At 43.4% G+C, this 23,522-nt stretch overlaps 1 protein-coding gene across 1 annotated transcript in view; it reads left to right on the top strand.

Moving 5' to 3' along the window:
* The window catches only part of LOC115097583, a 112,296-nt gene that overhangs the window by 24,452 nt on the left and 64,322 nt on the right, over positions 1-23,522 (top strand). Inside the window, exon 5 of the mRNA XM_029613520.1 lies at positions 15,835-15,975. Coding sequence (XP_029469380.1) covers positions 15,835-15,975 — 141 coding nt within the window. The remainder of the gene's footprint in view (positions 1-15,834; positions 15,976-23,522) is intronic.

Raw genomic sequence — 23,522 nt, 5'->3', positions numbered from 1 at the left:
ACGTTTGATATAGAGAAGTGCAACTTTTGGTGAGGGAACTTCCAAGAGGCAATGCTGTGATGAATGTAGAGAGCGAGAAGGTTGATAGAATTTGAGTAAGGAGTTAGCCCAAGGACAGGAGTCATCGTTAATAAGCTTGTGTATTATCATAACAAGTTTATATTTGATACGTTCAGTTATGGAAAGCCAAAGTAGGTGAATTAAAGTGGGTGTAATATGATATGAGCGCCTTCTTTCCGACAGAAGTCGTGCAGCTGAGTTAATGAGTAGTTGAATTGGTTGTAAAGTAGTAAACGGAAGACCAATGTAAAGAGAATTGCAATAATCAATGACAGGAAAAATAGAAGCCTGGAGTGCTGTGCGAAATTCAGACTCAATAAATTAAAAATTACTGCAGGACTGTGGTGAGTGAAGCTGAGCCTCCAGGCCTGTGATGCAAACATAGTCCCACCTCTAGGGATGTGAATCGTGTGATCGATCGTCTTAACGATCGATTTTGGCTGGGGGGGGAAGGGAAATCTGATCGTCATGATTTTGTTTTTTTTTAAATCGTACAAAATCGTAAATCGGGAGAGGGCGGGAAAACCGGCACACCAAAACAACCCTAAAACCCACCCCGACCCTTTAAAACAAATCCCTCACCCTCCCGAACCCCCCCAAAATGTTTTAAATTACCTGGGGTCCAGTGGGGGGGGGGGGTGTCCCGGCGCAATCTCCCGCGATCTCCCGCTCTCAGGCCATGGCTGCGTTAATAGAAATGGCGCCAGTGGCCCTTTGCCCTTACCGTATGACAGGGCAAAGGTAGCACCGGCGCCATTTTGGTTCCTGTCACCCGACATCACGAGTGCAGGAGATCGCTCCCGGACCCCCGCTGGACCCCCAGGGACTTTTGGCCAGGTTGGGGGGGCCTCCTGACCCCCACAAGACTTGCCAAAATTCCAGCGGGGGTCCGGGAGCGACCTCCTGCACTCGCGCCGTATTGCCAATATTCAAAATGGCGCCGGCGCTACTTTTGCCCTCACTATGTGAAACGGGTCGTATGACATTGTTATCAAATTATCAAAAATCCCATCTCACTCCAACTCATCTGCTTCAATTCATAGGAGCAGAATTGAACACCAATCTAGCAAAGGCCATTCTACCTGTAGATCGAGCAGACACACTCATTCTACTAGCAAAATCCATCTCCTTACAGAAACAAGTGACAGCTCATCAGTTTCTGACCTTACTGGGTCATATGGCCTCCACGGTTCATGTTACACCCATGGCAAGGCTCGCCATGAGGATTACCCAATGGACTTTAAGATCACAATGGATCCAAGCCATTCAACCGCTACACTATCCAATTCAATTGACCCAACAACTAAGATCATCTCTACGTTGGTGGACAAACAAGGACAACTTGTGCAAAGGCCTCCCTTTTCAACAACCAGTTCCACAGATAATTTTAACTACAGATGCATCCACCTTGGGTTGGGGAGCTCACATAGACAATCTCCAAACACAAGGGACTTGGACAAACCTTGAAGCAACTTTTCAAATCAATTTTCTAGAGCTTCGAGCTATACGTTATGCACTGCATGCGTTCAAGGACTGCCTTTCACACAAAACTGTTCTGATTCAAACGGACAACACAGTAGCCATGTGGTACGTCAACAAACAGGGAGGTACGGGCTCGTATCTCCTTTGTCAAGAAGCAGCACAGATTTGGGACTGGGCCCTGAACCACTCAATGTTCCTCCGGGCCACTTATCTAGCGGGCATACACAATGTGGTGGCAGATCGACTCAGTCGTCAGTTCCAACCACACGAGTGGTCCCTGGATCCCTCAGTAGTGACCAGGATATTTCAACGTTGGGGACAACCAACAGTAGACCTCTTTGCGTCACATCTGAATCACAAAGTGGACAACTTCTGTTCTCTACACAAACAGAAGAATCAGCCGGCCAAAGACGCCTTTGCTTGCCCTTGGAACTCAGGCCTACTATACGCGTATCCTCCAATACCGCTCATAACCAAAACTCTAGTGAAACTGCAACAGGACAAGGGGTCCATGACACTCATAGCCCCATATTGGCCTCGACAAGTTTGGTTCCCCACACTGCTAGACCTCTCAGTCAGAGATCCCATTCGTCTGGGAGTAGCTCCCACTCTCATAACTCAGGATCAGGGCCGGTTGCGACATCCCAACCTTCAATCCCTATCCCTGACAGCATGGATGTTGAAAGCTTGATATTACAACCTCTCAATCTTTCACCTCATATATCTCAAGTTCTTATAGTTTCACGTAAACCTTCCACACGAAAGAACTATTCTTCTAAATGGAAAAGATTCACTTTGTGGTGCTCGGAAAAGAACATAAATCCTTTCACCTGCCCCACCACTTCTCTACTAGAATACTTATACCATCTTTTGGAATCTGGTCTCCAGACTTCATCTATAAGAGTACATTTAAGTGCAATCTCTGCTTACCATAACAAGATGAGAGATGCACCTATTTCCAAACAACCTCTCGTAAGTAGATTTATGAGAGGTTTAACTCACCTTAAACCACCAATTCGACCACCTGTCCCAGAGTGGGATCTGAATGTGGTATTAACAAGACTCATGCGCTCTCCCTTCGAACCCATAGATTCTTGTGATGTTAAATTTCTCACTTGGAAAACTATCTTCCTCATAGCCATTACATCAGCTAGAAGGGTTAGTGAGTTACAAATACTTGTAACATATCCACCCTATACTGAGTTCCTACATGACAAAGCGGTTCCGTCCAAAATTCCTTCCCAAAGTAGTTACGGAATTCCACTTGAATCAATCCATAAATTTACCTACATTCTTTCCAAGGCCTCATTCCCATCCAGGAGAAACAGCCTTGCATACCTTGGACTGCAAGCGTGCACTTGCCTTTTATATAGACCATACTGCAGTTCAGAGACAATCCACACAACTCTTTGTATCCTACGATCCAAACAAACCGGGTAAAGCAGTGGGTAAACATACTCTGTCCAATTGGCTAGCAGATTACATACAGTTTTGCTATGAAAAAGCAGGCCTTCCTCTCCAAGGGCGAGTAAAGGCACATTCAGTAAGAGCAATGTCAACTTCAGTAGCACACTATCGTTCAGTGCCAATCCTTGACATATGTAAAGCCGCAACATGGAGTTCTCTTCACACCTTTGTAGCTCATTACTGCTTGGATAAAGAAGGAAGACAAGATTCAGCCTATGGACAATCTGTCTTAAAGAACTTGTTTCCAGTTTAATCCCAACTCCTTCTATGACCAACTTACTATGATCTTCGGCTGACTCATTCTCAACAACAATACTTTACTGTTGCTTCACCACGAATGACTCAGCCTCTAGCTTGCTATTCACCCATATGTGAAGACTAGCATCCTGCTTGTCGTGGGATAAAGCAAAATTGCTTACCTTGTAATAGGTGTTATCCCAGGACAGCAGGATGTAGTCCTCACAGAACCCACCTGCCACCCCGCAGAGTTGGGCCTCATACCTTTATTATTTTATTTTTGCTAATGCTTTTGCTACATACGAGACTGAAGAGAGACACCTGTGGCAGAGAATATCATGGCATGCTGGGCATGCTCAGTGGCCTCTCAGGGCCAGTCAAAAGTTTCTAGAAACTTTGACAGAAAGGTTTCCCGCGCTGGGCTCCGTTCGGTGACGTTACCCATATGTGAGGACTACATCCTGCTGTCCTGGGATAACACCTATTACAAGGTAAGCAATTTTGCTTTTTTTGGTAGCTATCTGTTCAGATAGGAGAATCTTGGAGCTCCAGGCACTGTCCTGCCAGGATCCCTATTTGATCTTTGCAAAAGAAAAGGTCACCATCAGGCTGGTACCATCTTTTTTGCCTAAAGTGATATCAGAGTTCCTTCTAAACCAATTCTCCCTACCCTGATTCAGCAAGTAAGAATGTGTAGGTAGGAAGAAGGGCCTAAATTTCCTAGATGTATGTAGGCCATTGTTGCTTTATCTGAAAGCCACAAATTTGTTTAATTAAGTTACTCTTTTATTCTGTTTGGTGGGGCCCATGAAGAAGAAACAGCTTCAAAGGTATCATTGCTAGATAGATTAAAAGTCAATAGCTTTGGCCTATATAGCTAAAGGGAAGCCAGTTCCAGAGGCATAGGGCATAGGCCACATACTGGGCAAAGTGCAGACTAGTCTCTCTGGTAGACATATGTAATGCAGCAACATGGACATTATTGCAGTAGTTCACTAAGCACTATAGGATAGACCTGCAGAGGAAATGGGACCTGGCCTTCAGAACATGGGTTCTCAAAGCAGTCCTTGTCTACTCACATCCAGGTACATCCCTTAGTCTGGCTTGGTCTGGCAGGATGATGAGGAACATGAAATTAGAATCTTATCTGCTAATTTCCTTTATTTGAGTCCTACCAGACCAGTCCAGTGCCCACCCTGACTATAATGGAGTGGAGTGGAGGAGTAGCCTAATGGTTACAGCAGTGGGCTGTGAACCAGGGAAGCCAAGGTTGAAATCCCATTACTGCTCCTTGTGAACTTGGGCAAGTCTTGTCATCCTTCATTGCCTCAGTTACAAACTCAGATTGTAAGCCCTTTGGGGATAGGAAATACCTACAGTTCTACAGTACCTAATGTAATTTGCTTTGAAGTTCCAGAAAGACAGAATATAATGCAAAATAAATATATAATAATAAAATGGGAGAAGGATACATTTTAAAAAAAAGGGAATGGAAGGTGGCTTCTACCTCTATTTCCAGATGGTAATTTGGCCCATAGAAAGAAAAGCAGGAATACTAGGGGTGTGCATTCGTTTTGAACTTAAATGTAAAACACAACTTTTTTTTTTTTTTTAACTTAAAAAAGTAATGAGGCGAAAACGATCGGATTTCCAACGTATTCAACATAGCTATGTTGAATACGTTGGAAATCGCGATTGTTGATCCTAAATAAAAATTTAAACCCCTCACCCTCCTTAATCCCCCCCCCCCCAAGACAAGATATGGACATAGACTCAACTTATGGAATTCTCCATATGTCCATATTGACCGCAAATGACCCCCCCTTTCGACTTATGGACTTATGAACATAAACTTTTGGTCTGCACATCCCTAAGGAATACTGCTCAGTTCTTTTCTTTTGCATTTTCTCTCTTCTTTTTTTTGGTGAAGATTTTTTTTTTAATATAATTCTTTATTTATTAAGATTTTCAAGGCATACATCAAACAATAGAGGAAGACTCCTAAACAATATACAAAAGGAATAGGATCTCCATAAGAAAACAAGTAGAAAGAATAAACTGAATTACAAATTATAAAATCAGCATAGACATGACAGCTGAAATTCCCCCACCATACATACTAAGGCACACAAAAACAGCAATTAAGCATCTTCCAAATATTCATGATTTCGACCCCAAATACAGACGTATTTTGCATGCTCATTCTTGAAGTCAAAGTGTAACAACTCACTGTCAGCGATATTTCTAATTTGTGACCTCCAGTATTCAATGTTAGGGCTGGTCTTCCAAAAGGTGGCCACAGTGAACCTAGCTGCTAAAAGCAGCTGTCCTGCCAATGCTCTATATTTAACTGGTATCAATGAATTATGTCAGTGACTCAGTAAACCCAATTCAGGAGTCATCTGGACAGGGACCCCTAGAATATCCACAACTTCCTGAGTGACTTGCTTCCTGAAATTACTAACCACTGGGCAGTACCACCACATGTGAATAAAAGAACCCGTCTGACTGCACCCACTCCAGCTTAGAACCACAACGTTTGGAAAACATTTAGAAAAAAAGATAGGAATACGACAGATTTTATTCAACAGTTTAACCATCAATTCAGTCCTTTTAGCACAGATAGAAATAAGATGTGCTAAATTCCATACACACTTCCAGGCCCTATGATCAAGCGTTAAGTTGAAATCAGTACTCCACGCTAGAGATGTGAATCGTTTTCCATATCGTCTTAACGATAGAAATCGTGTGGCAGGAGAAGAAAATCGTGTTTGGCACGATTATTTCGTTGAAAAATCGTTAAAAATCGTTTTTTCCGATTAGTGCGCACTAACTCGAGTTAGTGCGCACTAACTCAAAATGATACAAATAGACACTTTCCAGGTCACTGAAGGTCAGTTAGGAATGAATATGTGTTCCTATTGGCTGGCAGCCCTCTTATCTATTGATGTTACCAAGGTTACCACTGAGGTGATGGTTGGGGGGATGGGAAATGGAACTGGAAACTCATGAACACCAACAGAAAATGAAACAAAGTGTTCACACTTCCCAGGTCAGTAAAGGTCACTTAGGAATGAATATGTATTCCTATTGGCTGGCTGTGCTCTTATCTATTGATGTTACCAAGGTTACCACTGAGGTAATGGTTGGGGGGATGTGAAATGGAAACAGTTGGAAGCTTGACAAAAAAAGTAATGTGATGATCAGCACTCACGTGACTAGAACTTCTTTGTTTATTATTTTTGTTAGCAGACACGTGCATGTTGAATTTGCCAATCACTGTGCATTTTAGAAAGGTGGTCCTGGCTGGAACTGTACACAGTTCAAATATATGTAATTGATTGTTGGTAAGTGTATTTTTTAAGTAGCCACACTGGCACAAGTATGTTTACTTTTCCTCCTACTTAACTCACTAGCTCAGCTTTGTAAGAAGGGCTTCTCTGCTTGAGTGAGGGTCAGGCAGCTCCCCCCTGTCTGTGAAGCCAGCCTCTCACTAGTAATGCAGGGAGGGAGCTGTCTCAGACTTCACCATCCTCCCCCCCCCCTCACCCACACACCATTCACTAGCTGGGACATGGGGGAAGTCAGGAGTGAGGGTCAGGCAGCTCCCCCCTGTCTGTGAAGCCAGCCTCTCACTAGTAATGCAGGGAGGGAACTGTCTCAGACTACACCATCCTCCCCCCCCCCCTCACCCACACACCATTCACTAGCTGGGACATGGGGGAAGTCAGGAGTGAGGGTCAGGCAGCTCCCCCCTGTCTGTGAAGCCAGCCTCTCACTAGTAATGCAGGGGGGGAGCTGTCTCAGACTTCACCATCCTCCTCCCCCCCCCCCCCCTCACCCACACACCATTCACTAGCTGGGACATGGGGGAAGTCAGGAGTGAGGGTCAGGCAGCTCCCCCCTGTCTGTGAAGCCAGCCTCTCACTAGTAATGCAGGGAGGGAGCTGTCTCAGACTTCACCATCCTCCCCCCCCCCCCCCCTCACCCACACACCATTCACTAGCTGGGTCATGGGGGAAGTCAGGAGTGAGGGTCAGGCAGCTCCCCCCTGTCTGTGAAGCCAGCCTCTCACTAGTAATGCAGGGAGGGAGCTGTCTCAGACTTCACCATCCTCCCCCCCCTCCCTCACCCACACACCATTCACTAGCTGGGACATGGGGAAAGTCAGGAGTGAGGGTCAGGCAGCTCCCCCCTGTCTGTGAAGCCAGCCTCTCACTAGTAATGCAGGGAGGGAGCTGTCTCAGACTTCACCATCCTCCCCCCCCCCCTCACCCACACACCATTCACTAGCTGGGACATGGGGGAAGTCAGGAGTGAGGGTCAGGCAGCTCCCCCCTGTCTGTGAAGCCAGCCTCTCACTAGTAATGCAGGGAGGGAGCTGTCTCAGACTTCACCATCCTCCTCCCCCCCCCCCCCCTCACCCACACACCATTCACTAGCTGGGACATGGGGGAAGTCAGGAGTGAGGGTCAGGCAGCTCCCCCCTGTCTGTGAAGCCAGCCTCTCACTAGTAATGCAGGGAGGGAGCTGTCTCAGACTTCACCATCCTCCCCCCCCCCCCTCACCCACACACCATTCACTAGCTGGGACATGGGGGAAGTCAGGAGTGAGGGTCAGGCAACTCCCCCCTGTCTGTGAAGCCAGCCTCTCACTAGTAATGCAGGGAGGGAGCTGTCTCAGACTTCACCATCCTCCTCCCCCCCCCCCCCCCCCCACCCACACACCATTCACTAGCTGGGACATGGGGGAAGTCAGGAGTGAGGGTCAGGCAGCTCCCCCCTGTCTGTGAAGCCAGCCTCTCACTAGTAATGCAGGGAGGGAGCTGTCTCAGACTGGTATCAGGGTTAGGGCACTGTGTGCAGGAAGATCACAACACTCCTGGTATTAATAGGGATAGGGCACTGTAAGAGATGACTGTAGTAGATTGAATAAAGATCTGATGTTTCTGCTCTCCTCACACCAAACAAAAACAACACACAAGCAGAGAAGCCCTTCTTACAAAGCTGAGCTAGTGAGTTAAGTAGGAGGAAAAGTAAACATACTTGTGCCAGTGTGGCTACTTAAAAAATACACTTACCAACAATCAATTACATATATTTGAACTGTGTACAGTTCCAGCCAGGACCACCTTTCTAAAATGCACAGTGATTGGCAAATTCAACATGCACTAGCATTTCAGGTGCCTGCTAACAAAAATAATAAACAAACAAGTTCTAGTCACGTGAGTGCTGATCATTACATTACTTTTTTTGTCAAGCTTCCAACTGTTTCCATTTCACATCCCCCCAACCATTACCTCAGTGTTAGCCTTGGTAACATCAATAGATAAGAGCACAGCCAGCCAATAGGAATACATACATACATATTCATTCCTAAGTGACCTTTACTGACCTGGGAAGTGTGAACACTTTGTTTCATTTTCTGTTGGTGTTCGTTAGTTTCCAGTTCCATTTCCCATCCCCCCAACCATCACCTCAGTGGTAACCTTGGTAACATCAATAGATAAGAGGGCAGCCAGCCAATAGGAACACATATTCATTCCTAACTGACCTTCAGTGACCTGGAAAGTGTTTATTTGTATCATTTTCAGTTAGTGCGCACTAAATCAAGTTAGTGCGCACTAACGGGGAGTTAGTGCGCACTAACTCGATTTAGTGCGCACTAACATGATTTAACGATTTTTAACGATAAATCGTTAGAATTTCTATTGTATCGTGTTCTATAACGATTTAAGAAGATATTAACATTATCGGACGATAATTTTAATCGTTGAAAAACGATTCACATCCCTACTCCACGCATCTACTATAAATTGCAGTGATTCTTTCCCATATTTACTAAAATGAATGCCCTTATATATAAGAACATAAGAACATAAGGGCATGCCATACTGGGTCAGACCAAGGGTCCATCAAGCCCAGCATCCTGTTTCCAACAGTGGCCAATCCAGGCCATAAGAACCTGGCAAGTACCCAAATATGAGGGAAACACCCTTCTCATAAGCATCAGGATCACTCATGAAAGTCTATAGCCCATCAAGTTCACGCAGCACCTTAATCAAATCAAATTTACTCTCTTATGCCCCCCTTAGTTGAAGATAAGCACGAGAATGGGGGGGGGGGGGGCGGTAAATCATAATCATCACAAAGAGACTGATAGGTAACAAACCCCAACTCATTCCAAAGTTGGGCAACATAGACAAAGCCATTATCTCGCCATTCCTTAATGGTTGAAGAAAATGTGCAGGCAGAAAAATTATGATTTTCATATATAGGAGCAATAAGGGAGACATCATCATCCATTCGCCCTAAAAACCTAAGTACCTGATGCCATATTTGAATGGTATGAGCTCTCATGGGGCTTTTCCTACAGTCTCTTCTACTATTAGGCGAGTCTCGTGGCAAAAAGGGCAATACTTATAAGTTAACTGCTTCAGCCTGAAACTTTTCCAGGTGCAGCCAAGATTTCTCTCGGGCTCCCGACCAGGCTTTCAAAAAGATAAGTCTGGCTGCCCAATTATATATCCAAAGGTGAGACAGAGCCATGCCTCCCTGCAATTTGGGTAATCAGAGACATCTCAGCCCTATCCGGGCTTGTTTATCTTGCCAAATAAATTTCAGAATACATTTATTCAAATCAATAAACATGCTAATAGGCACGGAACATGGCACATGCTGGAATAGATATAAAGGTTTTGGAAGCAGGGTCATTTTGATAGATTGATTCTGCCCATCCTGGAAATGGTTAAATATTTCCAAGTCTGCATTTTTTGTTTTATTTGGGATATTAAAGGGATATAGTTCTTGGCAAAAAGATCTTCGAAAGCCCTTGAAACAAAAATCCCAAGTTATTGAAACCAATACCAACCACCCGGAAACCCCTAAGAGATTCTAGAACTATCATCTTTGGGTCTAGCAAGAACATTTCAGATTTTTCAAAATTAACTTTATACCCCACCAAAGAGTCATACAACGACAGGAGGTCTAAACAAAATGGCCCACATGTTTTAGGGGATGTCATATAGATCAGCACATCATCTGCATAGAGGGAACTTTTATGAGCCCTGTCCCCAATCGAAACCCAGAGATATCAGAGTGCTGTCTAATAGCAGCTGCCAGGGGTTCCATAGCCAAGTCAAAAAGCAGGGGAGAAAGCGGGCAGCCTTGCCTTATACCTCTAGCAATGTCACAAAAGGGGGAAAGAGAGCCATTGATATTCAAGAGCACTCAGTTTCTCATACATAGCCTTAACCCAGGCAAAAAATTGAGTGGGTATACCAGCTCTATCCATGTCCACAAATAAAAAAGATCAAGTTAGGCAGTCAAATGCCTTTTCAGCATCTAGCAAAATAACATCCCCCGACATGCCCTTCTCTTTGGCCAAATGCAGAAGATTAAACAACCTCCTAGTAATGGATGTGGAATTCCATCCCTTCACAAATCCAGCTTGGTCACGGTGTACCAGATGTGGGAGCAAAGTCTCAAGGCAGAGCTGTAACACCTTAGCAAGTATTTATATGTCTGAGCTAAGTAAAGATATCGGCCTATAAGACCCACACTCCAGGGCATCCTTCCCCTTTTTATGGATGAGTGATATGTTAGCATTGGCCATGGTGCCCAGTAATTGTTCCGCTTTGCCCACCACATTAATTGCCATCAGAAGATAATGAGAAACATGCAACAGGGATTTTTTGAAAATATTAATAGAGTATCCATCCAGGCCCGGGCACTTTCCACTTGGTAAAGCTTTAACAGCAGCCTATAATTCCAGTAATGAGATAGGCTCAGCCAGCATTTCCCATTGGGCCTCAGGCAAGGAAAGTAAATCCAGATTATCCAGAAACCTATGAATCTCAGGCACAGGGCACTCACTAGACACTTTGTAAAGTTCAGTAAAGTATTCTACAAAGGCCTTCTCTATCTCATGAGATTTAACAGTAAGTTCTCCCTTTAACTATCTTATTTCAGCTATGTAAGATTTACAACCTCTGTGTTTGGCCACCTGGTTAAGATTTTTTTAAAGATTTTCCAGGGGAACTCAGGGATATACAGAAGAAAATAATTTGTTTTGGTTTGTTCATCTCATTGGGCCCCATATTTATTTCATTAGTTTAAAAACAAACTTTTTTTTTTGTATTAGTTTCATTCATTTTCCATTAAAACATATGGGGGAATTACTACAGTCTATAATAGGCTCTAGAATAGTGATTTTTTTATGTCAGTTGTAAAGAAACTTGGGAGAAGAAATCATCAAAAGGGGAAAGAGCCACATGGTACTGTAGAACATGGCAAAGTGGCATAAAAAATGTGGTATAAAGTAGTCTAAGGATCCGCAAAAGGCTACGAGGCTTATGGGATTGGAAGTTCTCTAATGCAATGTAAGTGAAGCTAAGAAGTAGTAAAAGGAGGAAGAACACCTCAAGGTTTAGAAAGAGGATGGCTACCAGCAATAATATCATGAACCGTTGATGGCATCATGAGAGGCAAAGAGTCACCAAAAGTGGCATCAGGACCCTAAGGTAACAAGAAGGGGGAATGAAGCAGAAAATCTGGCAGAAAAAATCCCAAGGTAAAGATAAGGGAACCAAGAATCAGAAAGAGTGGAATCATGATAAAGAAGTCAAAAGCATAGGTGAATAACAACATCCCAGATTGGCAAGAAGTCCTCAAAGTGTAAGAGTGGAGTATGCCAGGAAGATACAGGCAGAAAGAAGTTAAGAATATCAAGGTGTAAAATCTGGACATGGAGGCAATGTGATTATTGAAGTGTGGTCCAATTGATGATGATGCGGAGAGAGCAGGCAGATGCAGTTAGTCAATCACAGTCCCTGAATGTTTCTTGATGCTGGATTTAGGCCCCATTGATGTTATTGAGGCACAGCAGGCAGAAAGACAGAGCATCCAGCAGCTACAGGACCTTCATGTTCCTTGCATTCATCTTGCCACTTGCATGGCAAATCTGGAAAGACCTACAAAGGCAGATTAATTTTAAGGAACACTAGCTTCTCCATCAAGTGTGGTGACAGCCTGGAATGATGAGGGTTTATGATGTCTCATGTCATGGAAAACACTCTTTTGCTTGGGGACACGTGGTGGACAAGTGAGATAGTGCTGAGTCACTCTTGCTAGGTCTGGCCATATGCTTGACTTGTGAGGGCAATATGCAGGCAGATCTGGCTCCATATCCTTGATGGTCTCAATGAGATATCATGTTACTGAGATTTGAATTGCCATCTCCTTTGGTGGTATTGGACGTGAATCTTTCTTCCTAACTGCTTTAGTGATTGCATGGGACAGAAGTGAGGATTATTTCAGTTTTCCTGTGGAGGGTGTGCTAGTTGGCGATATCAGGGTGCAGCTCTAACTAGCACTATGGTCTGACATGGCCAATGATGGTGTTTCTTCCTGAACTACATCCCTCCTCCTCCTCAACCTCTGGCACTCTATTTGACAGACCTCCTCTGTCAGCATGCTCTTATATGTGTCAGATTTTTGGCCTCCAGTGCAAGTCTCCTTTTCACATGACGAGTACATAATGCAGCGAGCATGTATGTGGGGTTTCTTGTCAGAGGTCCTAGTTTCTCTGTTACCTGCTTTTCCAAGGACATCAAACAGCACAGCACTTTACCTCTCATTCCCTCTTCTTGTTGAAAGCCCTCCAACTTTTCTAACAGGATGTTTACTGTCGGGATGACATCTCCCAAGGTGGGGCTTGTAGCACTCAGTGCCTCTGTAGCGTTCTTAAAGGGTTTCAGGATTTTCACAAGTTGTCTCATAACTGACCAGTCATGATGCTCTAGGGGAGCCTATATACATATCTTCATTTCCAGAGACAGATCTTGCAGGAGTGTCTGCTGCTCTACTAGTCTCTGCAGCATCATGTAGGTTGAATTCTAACGGATACCCATATCTCTAATGAGATGCTTGTGAGGAATATCTAATTCCTCCTGGTTTTCACAGAGAAGGTCACCCACCTTCATGCTTCAGTGGAAGGGTCCAGCTGTTTTTCTACACTTCTTTAGTAAGCCATGCAGATACACATGCTCTGGATCCCTGGACCCCAGCCCCAGGGCCTCCTTCACTGCTAGGTGCAGTGTGTGAGTGAAGTGTCATATACCTGATATCTACCGTTGGATACTGCCTTGACCATATTAGAGCCATTGTCAGTGATAAATAACCCTGCGTTTAGACTTCTGGCTCTCTGATCCTGCTGCCAGCCCTCTAGCATTTCTTGAAGCACTGTTAAAATATTGGCAGAGTTATGGAAACCATCTGCCAGGTAAGTGTGCAGCAAAGCCCACCTGTATCCTGTTATCAGGCCCCTGTGGAGCTGCTGCCTGCCCCTACCTCAGCCAGATCCCACAAGTGTGCTGTCAGAGAGGAAGGAGTGTGAGGTGTTTATGGATGTCCATATGTCACTTGTGAAATGCACATTGCTCCCCTGTGCCTTCACCAGCAGCTCCTGCACATGGCTTTGACAATGTTTGTACAAACCGGGGATGACCTTTCTGCTGAAAATAGTCCTGGAGGGTACTTTATAGTTTGGCGCTAGAAGCTACAACAAACACCTGAGTCCCATTTTCTCAATGACCTGCAGGGGCTGATTGTCTAAAGCAATCATCTCAACAATGGTCCTTGTCACCACTTTGGATACTGCCTGCCTCTTTCCTCGGGACATTGCCATTGAACACCACCTCATTTCCTCCATTGAGAGCTGTCGCTTCTTAGCCTTAGTTGGGGACTGCTGCTGTTGGTCTGCCAGCTGACTGGTAGAATGAGCTGAATTCTTGGAAGGAGCTTGAGGACACTTTTCCCCTTTTCATAGATTAGTGTTCTCTGTCTTGCAGAAGGGGGTCCCTGACTACTACTGCTACCATCCCCAGGTGAATATTGAAGGGCATGCTGCTGCTTTTTGTGGATGCACTATCTAACTGACACAGACCTAGAGAAAGAGAGTTATAACAGCCTCTCTATGAGGGATTCTGTGGTACAGCTCAGCTACAATGCTGGTACTATTATGTGTACCATTGTTTTAGAAATGTACATTCAATGCAATACTTTGTGATACATTTGTGATTGTATGCACTTACCAAAAGTCTATTGTAACTAATATTGACCAGTAAATTGTCTGCCACACATTTCTTCATTGTATTTCAATTTATGTGTGCTGTTTACACCACCTGCACTGTGTCAGTTAGATAGTGCATCCACAAAAAGTACAGTAGGTCCTTGCCAGTTACCACCACAGGTATCAGCCAGCCACTTTGTGGATTTATTTTGTTACTACATTTACTACTAGTTCACTCACTGTGCTGCTGTTTTACCAGTACTCACACAAATAGTACAGCATTATACCATTCTTTGCTTTTTCTGTGTGTACCATTGTTTTAGAAATGTACATTCAATGCAATACTTTGTGATACATTTGTAATTGTATGCACTTACCAAAAGTCTATTGTAACTAATATTGACCAGTAAATTGTCTGCCACATATTTCTTCTTCATTGTATTACATTAGTTAGTAACAAGTTTAAAATTTAATAAATCACTGCAAAAAGATTCACTGCCAGGCAGGCAGGCTGCAGTGCCTTCCCACAGTTCAACAGTAGCTAACAGGATTAGAAAAGTTGGAATGTTCTAATCTTGAACAAATCAGAAGATTGTAGTAAATACAGAATTCACACACAACAGCAAAGCAGGATGCATACTCCATGAATGAGAGACAGAATCCAACTGCAAGCTGAAACAGTTATGGAATACAATAAGAAGGATGGAAAGTTCAGTGATTTGCTGATTTAGAAAAATGCTTCCCTCTGATATGTTCCCTTGCTTTGTCAGTCTGGTTTCCTTGACAACAGATCCAGGTTCTCCTCTCACCTGACACATGAGTCATAGGCATCAGGGCTGGTTGCTCTGGAAACTCCCACATGACCTGCCCAGCCTCAGACTCTATCTTTTCAATGCAGCCAATGCTTTTCAATGAGGAAAGTTAAACAAATGACATATGTTTCATTTGTGGGATTTGCTCATATGTTTTTGGGGGGCAAATGAATCAAGTGAATATAGTATATGCATCATGGATAGGCCATTCATTTTAAACAAATGCACATCCCTGTCAGTCACTAGCTTGGGCAAGTGTCACCTGATGACTTTCTCTGCCGTACCAGACTATATAGGGAAGAGGAACATCAGTGCAAGGTTTTTGACCTCTGCCTCTATCTGCTGTTAGGAAGGACAAATCCCACAAGTCTGGACTGTTCTGGCAGCGCTCAAGAAAAGTTAGCAGGTAAGATTCTAATTTTACCTTTACAGTACTAAGGTCCATACACAGTCCTTACCACCAATGCTCTTTAGTCCTTTTCTTCAGTACTCTCTGCTATTCTAGTACTGAGAATCCCACACACAGCTCTAGCTGTACCTCCATTTTCTTCTGTAAAATGGAATGATTCAGTAAAATATCCACAAAGGTTCTTTCATTATCGCTGGTGAATAATGCAAAGCAAGTACCATCTCATCCTTATTTAAAGGTAACAAGTTGTTTGATTAAATGATTGATGAATTCTCTATGTATTGTGCCCTTCCTCAGCTTGTGCCCCTGGATTCTTTGGGGTGAAGTGCAGCTCTGCATGCTTTGAATGCCCTGATAACATGCCCTGTAATCCTATTACTGGGGCATGTGATAATCTTCTCACCTGCATGGCTGGCCTTCAGCTGGATCAATGTCAGAGTAAGTAACTAGCTCTTGCCTATCTTCAGGTAATTGGTCAGGGGGGACCTTGCTTTACACTGTAACCCTCTAGATTGGAGCAATTACAATGCAGTAGTTGTTTGGACAGACTTCGAATGGAGCTCAACTTACTAAATTATGGCCATAATTTCCTCGTACCTGTCTGATAGATCTTTCAGGGTATCCATTGCTGATGACCATTCAATGTAGAAGTTCCTAAAGACTGGTGGCCCCACAAGGCTCTGCCTTCTCTGCTACTCTTTTTAATTTATATATGGTTTCCCTTTGCAAATTGTTGGCTGGATTGCTAGTGGAATACTGGTTTTATGCGGATGACATTCAGTATTTTGTGCCAGTGGCATCTACTTGAGCTGAGACATTTGGGATTGTCTCCATTTGCCTTTTGGCAATCAAAAGATTTTTGGTGCACAACAGATTAAATTCTGCAAAGATTCTGCAAAGACTGGACAATCTAGTAATATCTGAGTCATTTACATTTGAGAACTCAGTCACCCTTATCGTTGCTTAGTTAAGAACATAAGAAATTGCCATGCTGGGTCAGACCAAGGGTCCATCAAGCCCAGCATCCTGTTTCCAACAGAGGCCAAACCAGGCCACAAGAACCTGGCAATTACCCAAACACTAAGAAGATCCCATGCTACTGAAGCAATTAATAGCAGTGGCTAATCCCTAAGTAAAGTTGATTAATAGCCATTAATGGACTTCTCCTCCAAGAACTTATCCAAACCTTTTATGAACCCAGCTACACTAACTGTACTAACCACATCCTCTGGCAACAAATTCCAAGCTTTATTGTGCATTGAGTGAAAAAGAATTTTCTCCGATTAGTCTTAAATGTGCTACTTGCTAACTTCTTGGAATGCCCCCTAGTCCTTCTATTATTCAAAAGTGTAAATAACCGAGTCACATCTACTCTTTCAAGACCTCTCATGATCTTAAAGACCTCTATCATATCCCCCCTCAGCCGTCTCTTCTCCAAGCTGAACAGCCCTAACCTCTTCAGCCTTTCCTCATAGGGGAGCTGTTCCATCCCCTTTAACATTTTGGTTGCCCTTCTCTGTACCTTCTCCATCGCAACTATATCTTTTTTGAGATGTGGCGACCAGAATTGTACACAGTATTCAAGGTGTGGTCTCACCATGGAGCGATATAGAGGCATTATGACATTTTCTGTTTTATTAACCATTCCCTTCCTAATAATTCCTAACATTCTGTTTGCTTTTTTGACTGCTGCAGCACACTGAGCCGACGATTTTAAAGTATTATCCACTATGATGCCTAGATCTTTTTCCTGGGTGGTAGCTCCTAATATAGAACTTAACATCGTGTAACTACAGCAAGGGTTATTTTTCCCTATATGCAACACCTTGCACTTGTCCACATTAAATTTCATCTGCCATTTGGATGCCCAATCTTCTAGTCTTACAAGGCCCTCCTGTAATGTATCACAGTCCGCTTGTGATTTAACTACTCTGAATAATTTTGTATCAACCGCAAATTTGATAACCTCACTCGTATTCCTTTCCAGATCATTTATATATATTGAAAGGCACCGATCCAAGTACAGATCCCTGAGGCACTCCACTGTTTACCCTTTTCCACTGAGAAAATTGACCATTTAATCATACTCTCTGTTTCCTGTCTTTTAACCAGTTTGTAATCCATGAAAGGACATCACCTCCTATCCCATGACTTTTTAGTTTTCGTAGAAGCCTCTCATAAGGGACTTTGTCTAACGCCTTCTGAAAATCCAAATACACTACATCTACCGGTTCACCTTTATCCACATGTTTATTAACCCCTTCAAAAAAATGAAGCAGATTTGTTAGGCAAGACTTCCCTTGGGTAAATCCATGTTGACTGTGTTCCATTGAACCATGTCTTTCTATATGCTCTATTATTTGGAATAGTTTCCACTATTTTTCCCGGCACAGAAGTCAGGCTCACTGGTCTATAGTTACCCGGAAGAGCTTAGGTGTGTTTCTGGATTCTAACTTACAGATGTCTTCACAGATTAGATCTGTAGTTAAATCCTGATATTTTAAACTTCACCTTGTTAGACTCTTGAAGTCTTTATTGGGAGTGAATGAATTTAGATCAGTAGTTCAAATGTGACTGTTGCTCACCTTGGACTATTGTAATGTGTTTTTGACAGGCTTATCCAAGATGTCCCTACATGTTCTTCAAATTTTGCAAAATTCAGCTACCCAGTTGATATCAGGTGTAAGCAGAAGAGAACATATTTTGCCAGTTCTGAGTTACATTGATTGCCTGTCGAAGAGAGGGTTAAGTATAAGATGGCCTTATTAACTCATAAGCTTTTGAGAGTAGATTCCTTACCATGGATTAATCAGATGCTGCACGTTTATAATCCGACTCGGACATTAATGTCATCCCAGATGTGTCTGTTGGATATTACTTCAGTCCGTGTGGTGAGGTTCGCTGAGTCCAGGGAGATGGTCTTCTCAGTTGCCAGACTTGTTTTGTGGAATTCATTGCTGAGGGAGCTTTGACTTCTCAACTGCACATTGACATTTAAGAAACTTCTCAAGACTTTTTTATTTCAACAGACAATTTTGGACTGCTGATCACCATGAGGTGATTAGCTGATTGCAAGATTATCAAGAATCTTGATTTGTTCTATTTATTTTATGTGTTTTATATGGAATATCATCTTAGTCTGTTATTTATTGTTTTATATGGAGTGATATTCTATTTTATTAATATTTTAATTGTAAGCCACCTAGAGCTGTGTATTGGCTGAATATGAATATGTCAAAATAAATAAATGTGGGAAAAGGTATGGACTTGTGGTTAGAGTAATAGACTAGGAACAAGGGGGCCGATAGTTAGCACTACTTAGCTGGATAAGCAGGGACATATCTGGCTAAGTATCAGAAACTGGAATATCCAGTTCCATTCAGTGGTCACCGCTTAGCCAGATAACTATTTATCCAGCTAAGAGGTTAGCTGGATAAGTGGTGGGTGGGATATGGGATATGGGTGTTCCAGGAAGGAGTTATATATCCAGCAAACATAGCAGGATAAGTAGAGATATTCAAATTTATCCAGTTATATTAGCCAGATAAGTTAGTCTTGCTCAGGTCTAAAGTTATCCATATTACTTAACATTTATCTTTGAATATCTATACCAAGGAATCCTGAGTTTAAATCCTGTTTATTCTGCTGATACTATGACCTATAAGTCATTGTAACCAGTTGTTGGTGGATGATTCTTCCACTGAACAGAGTTTCCCTTCTGAGGCTGGAAAATGCCCTCTTTTCTTGCCAACTTGGACACTCTGGGTTTTCTATCAGCTTAATAAAACCCAAACTCTGAATGAATAAAGTTTAGGGATATGCAGAAGAAAAAACATGTTTTGGTTCAATCATTCATTTCATTGGGACACAAATTTGTTTCATTAGTTTCATCACGAAAAAAAATATTTATTTGTTTCATTAGTTTATTTGTTTGCCATTGAAAGCTATGGAGGAAGTATTGTAGTCTATTCTGGGCTCTAGGATAGTGGTTTTCTTATGAATTCTAATGAAACTTGTGAGAAGAAATGATCAGAAGGGGGAAAGAACTGCAAGGTAGTTAGACTGTGACAAAGTGGCATCAAATGTGGCATAAATATTAGCCTAAGGCTCTGCAAAGGAGCAAAGGGGTACCAGGTTTCCAACATTAGGGATGTGATTCAGCAGAACCTTTTGGTTTGGCCTTCGTTATTGGCCCACCATGGGAAATTTTGTTTTCCGCGGTTCAGGCCAATTTTTTATCGGCTTCCTCGAACCAAAAAAAAAGAAAAACACCCCAACCCTTCAGATTTAATTAATTACAATCACCCACCCTCCTGACCCCCCAAAAACTTGCCTAAAGTCCCTGGTGGTCCAGCAGGGGTCCCAGGAGTGATCTCCCACTCTCAGGCAGTCGGCTGCCGTAAACAAAATGGCGCCGATGGCCCTTTGCCTGTTCCATGTGACGGGGCTATCGGTGCCATTGGCCGGCCTCTGTCACATGGTAGGAGCAATGGACAGCCGGTGCCATCTTAAAAAATGGTGTGGGCCATCCATTGCTCCTACCATGTGACAGGGGCTGGCCAATGGCACCAATAGCCCGTGTCACATGGTAAGGGCAAAGGGCCATTGGCACCATTTTGATTAGTGGCAGCCAATGGCCCGAGAGTGGGAGATCGCTCCCGGGACCCCCGCTGGACCACCAGGGACTTTAGGCAAGTTTTGGGGGGTCAGGAGGGTGGGGGATTGTAATTAATTAAATCTGAAGGGTTGGGGGTGGGTTTTGGGGGTTTTTTTATGTGCCCTTTCTCCCCCCACCCAAAAAAAATGATAAGAAAACCACATGAAATTTCGTGGGTTTTCCTATCGTTTCAGGGACCCCCGAACCGCGACGAAATAGGAAATATCGTCTATATTTCCTATTTTGTCGCAAAGGAATGCACATCCCTATCCAACATTAGCAGTACTCCAAAGTACCAAGAGAGAAGAGCAAAGAAGCAGCAAGAGGAGGAAGAAGACCCCAAGGTGCAAAAAGAGAATGCCAGCAATAGTAACATAAATTCCTGATAGGCATAATGGTAAAAGTGGACTCGACACCTTAAATCACCAAGAACAGGGAACAAAGTAGAAAACATGGCAGGAAAAATCTCAAGGTACAGATAAAAGAATCTTAAACTGTGGTATCAAGATTTCCAAAGCATAGGAGAGGTGCATAGCAGTACCCAGATTAGCAAGAAGACGTCAAGTGTAAGAACTTGAGTAAGCCAGGAAGGTACAGAGGCATAAAGAAGTTAAGAACCTCAAGGTGTAAAATCTGTGCCTGGCAGTAAGGCTGAGTGGCACAAGGATTCGAAGGTGTAGGATAAGAGGCATAGAATTAAGGCAGAGTGGAATGGGAGATGCCAGTCATTCCATTTAAGCGTACAGACAACCAGAGAGGGGATGCCTCTTCCAGTCAAACTATGGCTGAATCTGATTAATCCACAAGTCCAATAGCATATGCTTGGTTATGGTGTAAGCCATGCACCTCATAAGTACCTATGTGTGCAATACACTAGAACTGTGAATGGGCCATGAAATCAGTAAACCACTCCATTAAAAATGGATGCACCATCTTTTTTTTAGGATGGCCCATAATGCTTCTTCTCTACCCTACCTTCCTTTCAGTTCAGTTGCTTGGATATTGTTTTTGATATAAAGAGATACTCTTCCCCCTTTTCTATCCTCTCTGTCTTTCATTAACCAGTTTTTATTATTTATTTGTTTATTTATTTAAAGTCTTTTCTATACCGTCGCTAAGTTATATACCATCGCAATGGTTTACATGAAGGCACATAAGTAAGTTTGGAGTGAGCGTACTATAGTACATTCTAACAGGTGCCATTAAGTTTCGGTTACATTAAATCATAAAAATACGTACAAATGTTTAGTGATGTAGGTTCTGGCCAGGTGTACCTAGAAGGTACTTTTACAGGTCAAAAAAATCACATTTACTGTGTTATATTATTACATTCATTGTGTACTCAATTTGTTAAAATATTGTAATGCACATTTATGAGAATAGTGCTGTGTGCCAGTGCTCTTCTGTTTATTCCAGTGTATTTTCTATTCTCCGGTCTCTTTTTAAAAGGCTTGTTTAAAAAGCAATGTCTTTAGACTTCTCTTGAATGTTTTGTGGTCTCTCTGTAATCTGGTCTCAAAGGCTTGTGTTCCAGAGTGTGGGTCCTGCTAAAAGTCAATTCCCTTTCTCTTACCTGGGTTAGTCTCGCTGTCTTGACTGAGGGAATGGTTAAGAGAGCTTTGTTTGCTGAACGAAGGTTCCTGTGTGGTACATGTACCCGTAGTGCAGTTATAGCCCGGTATGGCCATATCTCATTCATGGGGTGGTGTAGCAAGTGTGCAAAACAATGGATAGTCATAGCAAGGGCAAGAGATGGCTAGAAGATGAGTACTATAGATGAAGACAAGAATGGTATTAAAAGCCCGAGGATTGTTTCAGTAAGTTTGCAAAACATTGGATGGCTAGGGTAAGACAAAAAGTGGTCAAGTACTGATGGGAATGGAATTTGGCAAGAACCTTGAATACAGCTGGAGTAATGGAGTTCAGAAGCACTCTAAAGTAGCAAGACCAGTTTGGAATGGAAATGGCAGCAATGGTGCTGGTATATCTTAAGAACTGGAATGGTAGGAGCAAATCAGCACAGCAAGAAGAGTAGCTGTAACACCCCCAAAGTTGTAGTGCTGTCAGTTTCCTGTAGCTTTTGGAAAATACTATTCTCTGCAAGCAGAAAATGTAACATTCTTAGGGACTGCAAACTATATTTAAAATTATTAAGGATCCTGAGCTTTTCTAAGACTGTTTTGATACAGTTGGAGCATAATATGCTTAAGCTGGAAGTCTTGGAGGCAACTGCAGTCTGCTTGTAGAAGTGTGGTCCCAGGGATGGTGTTGGGGACACATCAGGACTCAGCCTTCGGGGGTGCTCTGGCCTTTGGATTGGCATCCTGAGCCTAGGAGGCAGCAGCAGTGTGCTTGCAGAAGTGTTGCTCAACTATGTAGTTAAGGACACAGCAGTTCTCAGCATTGGTGTGTTGTAGTCCTTGGATTGACATCGTGGACCATGGAGGCAGCAGCAATGTGCTTGCAGAAGTGTTGCCCAACTGACTTGTGGCCCTACTTATGGTGTTGGTGACGTAGCTGGACTCAGCATTGGATGTGTTCTTGCTCTTGGCATAGCATCTCTGACCTGGGAGTCAGCAGCACTATGTTTACAGAAGTGAAGTCCAATTGATGGTGTTGGGGACACAGGACTCAGCATTTGGGGTGTTCTGGCCCTTAGACTGGCACCTCAAGCCTGGGAGGCAGCAGCAATGTGTATGCAGAAGTGTGGCCCAACCCACAGTTTTGGGGACACTGCAAGACTCAGCATTTGAGTGTTCTGGCCCTCGGAATGACATCTCGAACTTGTGAGGCAGCAGCAGTGTGTTTGCGGAAGTTGACCCAACTGACGGTTTTGAGGACGCAGCTTCCAGGGTATTCTGTTCCTTTGACTGGCAATTTCAGCCTGTGAGGCAGCAACATTATTTTTGTGGATGTGGGCCTAACTGACAGTGTTGGGGACACAGAAGGACTCAGTATTGGGGTTGTGACCCTTGGAATGGCATCTTGAGTCTGGGATGCAGCAGCAGTGTGTTTCCAGGAGTGTGGCCCAACTGACATTGTTGGGGATAATACAAAATGCAGCATTTGTGTTTTCTGGGCCTCAGAATCGCATCTCAGGACTGAAAGGCAGCAGCAGGGTCTTTGCGGAAGTGTGGCCCAACTGATGGTGTTCAGGACACAGGACGACTCAGCATTGGCTGTGTTCTTGTATTTTGGAATGGCATCTCAAGCCTCTGAGACAGCAGCAGTGTGTTTGCAGAATTGTGGTACAAGTCGTGGTGTTGGGGACACTGCAGAACTCAGTATTCATGTGTTGTGGCCTTTGTAATGGCATCTTGATCCTGGG

Source organism: Rhinatrema bivittatum, chromosome 8 (assembly GCF_901001135.1).
Source record: "Rhinatrema bivittatum chromosome 8, aRhiBiv1.1, whole genome shotgun sequence".
NCBI lineage: Eukaryota > Metazoa > Chordata > Amphibia > Gymnophiona > Rhinatrematidae > Rhinatrema > Rhinatrema bivittatum.
The sequence above is the reverse complement of the archived record's forward strand: the minus strand, read 5'-3'. Positions and strand labels throughout refer to the sequence as shown.